Source organism: Heptranchias perlo, chromosome 35 (genome assembly GCF_035084215.1).
Source record: "Heptranchias perlo isolate sHepPer1 chromosome 35, sHepPer1.hap1, whole genome shotgun sequence".
Lineage (NCBI taxonomy): Eukaryota > Metazoa > Chordata > Chondrichthyes > Hexanchiformes > Hexanchidae > Heptranchias > Heptranchias perlo.
The window spans coordinates 3497829-3506333 of NC_090359.1; the positions used below are offsets into that span (position 1 = coordinate 3497829).

Here is an 8505-nt window from a genome sequence, read left to right on the forward strand (position 1 = left end):
TATTGTGGTACTTGTATGCGTGTATGAAGGTGCAGCTTTTAACCTGGTCTCCGGGGCTTCATCTGAATGGAAGTTCTGTTGTTCTTGTTCGAGATCATGGAATGAGAGTTGTTTACTTCACCTGTTAGTTCAGTGACTGTAATTAAACCCAGTCAGCACGGGACCTGATTTTCTGCCCGGTTGGATTCACTCTGCTATAATTAAGGAAAATCCACTGTTTGTGTCAATCGGAGAATTTATCCCAGGATCAGGACCAACCATCGAATCATCGTTTCTTGCAGAAGGGGAAATAATGTATCTTAGTTACATGATCAAGCTCCAGATTCTATGGGCGCTTAATGACATACAAAAGATTTACTTCCCCATCCTGGCTGCGTTCGGTGTCCCGGGTAAGTTACTATCTGCACCTGGTACTTCAGGAAGCCGAGTTTATCTGTAGTGACATCTTCGTTAGCCTGTCCAGCTCTTTATTTAGTTACTCTGTCTACATTACAACAGTGACTGCACTGCAAACCTCATTGGTTGTGAAGCACTTTGGAACGTCCTAAAGTTGTGAATGGCGCTACCAAAATGCAATTCTTTCTTCCTTTCTTTTCATTGATTGTGTGTGTTTGACATTGGTCCATGCTCCACTGATGTGAATTCCCATTCATTGGTGTCAGTTCAATGAAAAGTGTGTCCTCAGTGGTCATTATTAGTATCATTTCAGGCGATCTTATTAAGATCCCGGTGATCTTTCAGACGACAGGTCATGTCATGTGACTAATTCATTCTCTTTATTAAAAATGTACATTCTTCTGTAAATACTGAGTCCGAGTGTCAGGTGAGAAACGTTTTCTGAACTCACACTGTCTGCAATTTTGGCAGGACATGTTTAGTTTTTTTTCTACGAATAACACCTGCCAGAAAAATTAAACATGCATTGATGAACCAATCTGGTTCAGCTCTCACGCTTTCCATCGTTTCATCTTCTACGTTGGTGTCACTGTTCCTGACTGGTTAAGTTAGAATGGTTAAGTGAGCTACAGTTTATTTTTATTCCGGTCATTTAATGGATTTATTTCGAAAAATAACCTGTATTAATAACCGTGCCTGACTGGTTCAGTTCTTCGTATCTCTGATCAGGATGTTACGCCGCTTTTAAAGAAAGAAGAGGGAGGAAAACAAGGGAATTATAGATCAGTGAGCCTAACATCTGTTGTGGGGAAAATGCTGGAGTCCATAATTAATGATAGGGTGACTGAACATCTCGATATTTTTCAGTTAATCAGAGAGAGCCAGCATGGATTTGTGAAAGGTAGGTCGTGCCTGACAAACCTGATTGAATGTTTTGAAGCGGTGATTAAAGTAGTGGTGAGGGGAATGTCAATGGATGTTATTTATATGGACTTCCAGAAGGCATTTGATAAGGTCCCACATAAGAGCCTGTTAGCTAAAAAAGAAGCCCATGGAATCGAAGGAAACGTATGGACTTGGTTAGGAAGTTGGCTGAGCGAAAAGCGACAGAGAGTAGGAATAATGGGCAGGATGTAACTGGTGGAGTGCCGCAGGGATCTGCCTTGGGGCCTCAATTATTCACAATATTTATTAACGACTTAGATGAAGGCATACAAAGTCTCAAATCAAAGTTTTCAGATGACACAACGATTGGTGGCATTGTAAGCAGTGTAGATGAAAACATAAAATTACAAAGCGATATTGATAGATTAGGTGAATGGGCAAAACTGTGGCAAATGGAATTCAATGTAGACAAATGTGAGGTCATCTACTTTGGATCAAAAAAGGATAGAACAGGTTACTTTCTAAATGGTAAAAAGTTTAAAACAGTGGATGTCCAAAGGGACTTCGTGGTTCAGGTACATAGATCATTGAAGTATCATGAACAGGTGCAGAAAATAATCAATAAGGCTAATGGAATGTTGACCTTTATATCTAGATGACTGGAGTACAAAGGGGCAGAATTTATGCTGCAGCAATACAAAACCCTGGTTAGACTGCACTTGGAGTACTGTGAGCAGTTCTGGGCACCGCAGCTTTGGAAGGACATATTGGCCTTGGAGAGAGTGCAGCGTCGGTTTACTAGAATGATAGCCGGATTGCAAGGGTTATGTTACGAGGAGAGATTACACAAATTGGGGTTGTATTCTCTGGAGTTTCGAAGGTTATGGGGTGATCTCATCGAAGTTTCTAAGATATTAAGGGGAACAGATAGGGTGGACAGAGATAAACTATTTCCGCTGGTTGGGGATTCTAGGAGTAGGGGGCACAGTCTAAAAATTAGAGTCAGACTTTCAGGAGCGAGATTAGAAAAAAAGTTCTACACACAAAGGTTGGTCGAAGTTTGGAACTCTCTTCCACAAAATGCAGTTGATAATGCTGAATTGCTCATTTTAAATCTGTAATAGATAGCTTTTTGGCAATCAAAGGTATTAAGGGATTTCGGCCAAAGGCGTGTACATGGAGTTAGATCACAGATCAGGCATGGCGGAGCAGGCAGGAGGGGCTGAATGGCTTCTCCTGTTCCGATGTTCCTATGTTCATCGGCGCCACAATCATTGTTAGTTGCGTATTCTGACAGTGAACTCATTCGATATTGCACTGTGTGTTATTCCCTATATGAATTGGAAGCTTATTCAATTCTCACCACCGATGGAAAAGAGCAATGTTAACAATATTTGACGAGAATACAGATCGTTTTGAATTCGCTGGTTGGTGTATTATACTGCCAGCCATATTATTAAACAATATAAAGCAAATGATTGTTGTTACAATATTACCTGGAATGTAATTAGAAAACTTGCCTGCAAAATTGATTACATTATACTGTCATTTTCTACCTTTGTATTTTTGGTGCGGAGCATCACACATGACCCTAAATATACAATTGCCGCTCATGGAGCTTAGCGTGACTCCAACTCCGTCCATCCAATGATTGACCATTGCGAATCAGAGAGCACAGTATCAGCTTGCGCCTCACTTCTAATATATAAAACAAACAGGAATTAAAATATAAAATATTTTAGACCAAGAGCAGAAAAGTGGAACAACTATCTCTAGACTAGATAATGTGGACCACGACAGGCTGCTTCTGTTTCACTTTGTGCAGAACTGTAGAACCATAGGACGCAGTCTGCAATTGAAGGGTGGGGTGTGGTGAGTGGCGGAGGTGAATTCAAAGCTAAGCTACAGAAATAGTACTTCAGTGTTTGAGTGGTCAATCTATGGAACAGGCTCTTCTGCGAATTGGTGGAAGCAGTTAGTATTGATTCATTGAAACACAAATTACCTAGGTTTCTTTCTGAAAATAACATTTTGGGGACAGTGGATGAGTGATGTGAGACATGACATATGGTAAGTGTAACGTCGTTGGGAGGAAAAGGTGATTTTGGATCTATGGTTCCCAAAGGTTTCCAACACTGGGGCTTTCCTCACCTCATGTCTGGGTCTGTTGTAGATTAATTGAGAGAGATTGATTGCTATGATTAGCCACCAACTCTATTGTCGTTGTATCATGCGATTAGCAGGAAGGTAGAAGGCAAACTCGATGGACCTTGGTGTTTTTTCTTCTTGCAATGTTTATGTTCATATATTCCCATCTCTTGTGAATATTACAATCATTGGATGGGAGGGTTTGATTTGTGTCATTGCACAGATGCTCTCACTGCCTTGAACAAGTGACCAAGGTCAATGTATGAACACAGACAATGGGTGTTCTTTGCTGACGATTCCATTCAAAGGGCGTCAGCGATTCGACCATTCCTTTTCCTCCTCTGGCTCTTTCATCACGTCCCCACCTCGGGATGTTGACGTCACGTGTATCACTCCAATAGCGAACTCACACACGCTGCAATTCAATCCCGCAAACGTCCAACCTTTTCCTTTCCCGTTGGCTCAGGTGAAAGTGAGGCTTTCATTTTCCGATTGGTTGCATTTGTATTAATTCCAAACTAAGTTTCTGTTTTTAAACATATTGAATTTGATCCCGTTGCTTCACTTATTTGCCGATTCATTACTCTGATTACAAACCCTATCTCCAGGACGCCCCGTCACAGCTAAAATAATCCAATTCCATCATTGGAATAAAAGAGAAGCTGCAAATTTCTTGGCGCATTTCAGTTTATTGTGAAGAACAATAATGTCCCTGTTCTATAACCTGCTCCTTTCTTCCACTGGAAACGCATCAAATTAGTGTTTTTCCTGAGTCTGGTGAATCATTTTTCTATTTTTGTCTTGCTTACAGTTAACGTGGTGACGATTGTGATCATGTCTCGGGGAAAGTGCGGTCTCTCCAAATGTGTCACTCGCTACCTGGTGGCCATGGCAGCGGCGGATCTACTGGTCGTTATCATCGATCTGATATTAAGGCAGATTCCGATTGTTTATCGGGAACAATTTAGTTTTCTGCGGGTAATTAGAATGTGTAATATCCACGCCGTCCTGCTTTATGCAGCCACAGACTGTTCAGTCTGGTTCACGGTCACTTTCACCTTTGATCGATTTGTGGCCATTTGTTGCCAGAAGCTGAAAACTAAATATTGCACCGAGAAGACGGCGGCTTTGGTTCTAGGAACAGTGACTGTGCTGAGCGGCTTGAAGAACATTTTCTGGTATTTTCTGTATACAAATGAGTATTGGCTTTCTAATAGTCCCTGGTTTTGCCGTGTCCCACCCATTGTAGCTCATTCGCTGGTCTGGACGGTCACTGAATTAATGCATTATGTGTTAACGCCATTTATTCCATTTCTTTTGATTGTACAGTTCAATGTATTAACGGTCAGGCACATTGTCGTGGCCAGCAGAGCACGCAGGAGAATCCGGGGTCCCAGCAGTGGGGAGAGTCCCAGTGACCCAGAGATGGAGAACCGAAGGAAATCCATAGTTTTACTATTTGTTATATCGGGGAATTTCATCCTGTTATGGGTGGTGTTCACTGCGTGTTCTATATTGAGACGGTTGGATTATTTGGGATATCCTGTTCCCCTGCCCACATTTGTTACAGAAATCGGCTTCATGCTCCAGCTCCTGAGTTGCTGCACGAACACTTTTGTTTATGCAGTGACCCAAAGGAAATTCAGAGAGGAGTTGAGGAATGGAGTGAAATATCCCCTCGCAATGATGGTCAAATTAATTAGATGAGAAGAAAAATAAATGAAAATAAGGAAATGGCAGACTTGTTCAATAATTACTTTGTGTCAGTCTTCACAGTCGAGGAAGAGGATAATATACCTGATGTACCAGGGAAATAAATAATGAATCAAGGATTGGAACTCACTAATGTAAAGGTAAGCAAGAAAACAGTAATAGTAAAAATAATGAGCCGGATTTTGGTATGAACATATCGCTGAGGCTAACAGGGCTCACGGTATTTATGTGGAAATCGGAAAGCTGCTGCTGGCGGGCACACATTCGCAGTTAGCAGCGCAAATCCAGAACTTGCTCTCGGAAATATGATGCTCCTCCAAAAAGCTGTACCAAATCGGTGTCTCGCCGGTTAGCTCCCCGTTTGAATGTATTGAACCACCGAAAGTTCCTGTACTGACGTCGCAGCTTCAGACTGAACTCGCCGACAAAAGGGATCAAGTCATTTAGCTTTTAGCGACGTGGTAAGTCTCAATTACTTCCGAACATTAACTTTTACAAGTGTGGAGTATATTTACTTCTGATTTTAATTATTGTTGGGCGTTAAAACAATAATTAAATTAATTATTTTTTTCACTTTTTCTTTTTGCTTCTTTTAACTCTGTCTAATAACACAAACTTTTTACCCTCTCTTGATTTTGTTTTGTGTGCCTGATTTAACATTGAATTCACTAATCTAACTGATACTTCCTGGTTCTGACTGCACCGCTATAATCTGATGCATTAAGGAAACACACAGCTGCTTGTCCTGTTCACACAGGTCCCACATGCCCTGTCGAGTGCACCGTGCATTGTGGATTTCTAATTTTCACGACCTTGCGGTGCAAAAGCTCATGGAAAATCAATGGGCAAGTGTAAGTCTAATGAACGGCTGGTGGCTTTCGTTTATCACTCACTGCAACATTCAACCCATAGGCCCTAAAGTACTGATAAACCCCTCCGATATGTTGGTTTCCACTCCAGGATTTTAAAGGAAATTGAAGATATTTTAGCCATAACCTTCGAAAGTGCCCTCGATTCAGGAATTGTCCATTCAGATTGGAAAATTGCAAATGTAACTCCATAATTATAGAAAGGTGAGAGAAACCAGGAAATCATAGACCTGTTCGTCTAACACTGGTTGTACGGAAGTTACTGGAATCTATAATTAAGGACAATAGGACTTAATTCTTCGAGAAATGTGACCTGATTAGAGAGAGCCAACATGGATTTGTAAAGGGTAGGTCATGTCTAACGTACCTAATTGAATTTTTGAGGAAGTAATTACAGCAGCAGACAGCGGAATGTCTATAAATGTAATTTATATGGACTTTCAAAAGGCATTCGATACAGTTCAACAGAAGAGATTGCTAGCTAAAATTGAAGCTCATGGAATTGAAGGCAAATTATTGACCTGATAAGGCGATTGTTTCGGCGGTAGAAGACACAGAGTAGGGATCATGTGACTATGCTCGAATTGGTTTGTATTCGATCACTGGTTTCTTACAAGAATCTGTGCTGAGGCATAAACTATTCACTGCATTTATTAATGACTGAGATAACATAATGGGTAGCCATATATCCAAGTTTGTTGATGACAAAAAGATAGGTTGCATTGCAAGTACTGAAGATGGGAACATAAATTTACAAAGATACATTGATAAATGAATTGAGTGGCCAAAACGGTGGCAGATGGATTTCAAAGCAGCAAGATGTGAGGTCAACCATTTTGGACTAAAAAGGATGAATCTGAGAATGTATTAAATGGTGGAAAGCCAGCAAAATGGAGGTCCAAATAAATGTAGGAATCCATTTACACAGGTCACTAAAATGTAGTGGACAGGTACAAAAAATAATCAAAACTTTTAAAGGAATGTTAGATTTTGTAACTCGAGTGTTCGAATATGAAGAGGAGGAAGCATTGCTCTAGCTATACAAAACCCTGGTTAGACCACCTCTGGAGTACTCTGTGCAGATCTGGGCACCACACCTAAGAAAGGATGTATTGCCCTTGGAAGGAGTATAGCGCAGATTCACCAGAATGTTGCCTGGATGCCGAGGGCTCAGTTGTGAGGAAAGATGACATCAACTAGGCTTGTATTACCTTGCATATCAAAGGTTAGTGCGTGATGCGAGAATTTACTGGGATTACCACCCTATATATATGATTATTAGGATTTACTGCCATCACCAGCGTCTATATTTGGTTATATCGGGGTTTATTGGGACCACCAGACCATATATATATATGCGTTTATCAGGGTTACTGCGATTATCGGTTCACATATCTGAGTGTATATAGATTTATTGGGATCACCAACATATATATCTGTGTTGGTGTTTACTGGGATCACAAGCCTATGTATCTCGTTTATCGGGGTTTACTGCGATCATCATCCTATATATCCGTTCCGGGGTTTACAAGGATCACCAGCCTATATAACTGTGTTTGTCAGAGTTTACTGGGATCACCATCCGATATATCTTGGTTTATTGCCGTTTATATTGTAAAGGACAACGATGGGGAGGAATTCCTGAAATGAATTCAAGAGAACTTTCTGGAACAGTGTGTTTCCAGCCCAACTGGGAAGGAAACTGTACTGGATCTAGTTCTGGGGAATGAAGAGGGGAGGTGGAGCATGTTTCAGTGTGGGAGCATTAGGGGAACAGTGAACATAATATCATTAGGTTTAGAATAGTTATGCAAAGGGCAAGGAACAATCAAACGTGAAAATACTTAACTGGAGGAGGCAAATCTAGTGAGTTAAAAAGGGATCTTATCCAGGTGGATTGGAATCAAAAATTGGTCGGCAAAACAGTAATTGAACAATGGGAGGCCTTTAAGGAGCAGTTATCTCTGGTACAAAGCAGACAAATTCCTATGGAAAGGAAGAGCATTCAAAGCGAGAGATCCGTGGAAGCTGCAGATATAGAGATTAAAATGAAACAGGAAAAGGAGGCTTATAAAAATATAAGCTTCATAATAGAGTAGAGAAGCAGACTGAATGCACAAAGCACAGAGGAGATATAAAACAGGGAATAACACCGATAAAGAGATAGTATGAGAAAAGATTTGCTGCTAACATAAAAGGGAACCCAAACGTCTTTTATAAACATAGAGTTATGTGTGTGGACTAGGAATCGAGCCCCCCTGGGACCCCAGAGTGAGCTGTATGGGACCTGGGAGTGTGCAGTATGGGGGCCTGGGAGTGTGCTGCATGGGGATTTGGGATTGTGCTGTATGGGAGCCTGAGAGTGCGTTGTATGGAGACCCGGGAGTGTGTCCGAGTCGCAGTACAGCACACTTCCGGCTCACGCGACTGTGCAATCCCGGGTCGCTGTACAGCACTCCCGGGTTCCGATAAAGCACATTCCCGGTCCCGATAC

At 41.3% G+C, this 8505-nt stretch overlaps 1 protein-coding gene across 1 annotated transcript; it reads left to right on the forward strand.

Moving 5' to 3' along the window:
* Window positions 1-292: 292 nt before the first annotated feature.
* On the forward strand, window positions 293-5136 carry LOC137301985 (probable G-protein coupled receptor 139). The gene is made up of 2 exons (XM_067971700.1): window positions 293-389; window positions 4241-5136. Exons 1-2 carry the CDS (start codon window positions 293-295, stop codon window positions 5134-5136), a joined length of 993 nt encoding a protein of 330 aa, XP_067827801.1.
* The last annotated feature ends 3369 nt before the right edge of the window (window positions 5137-8505 follow it).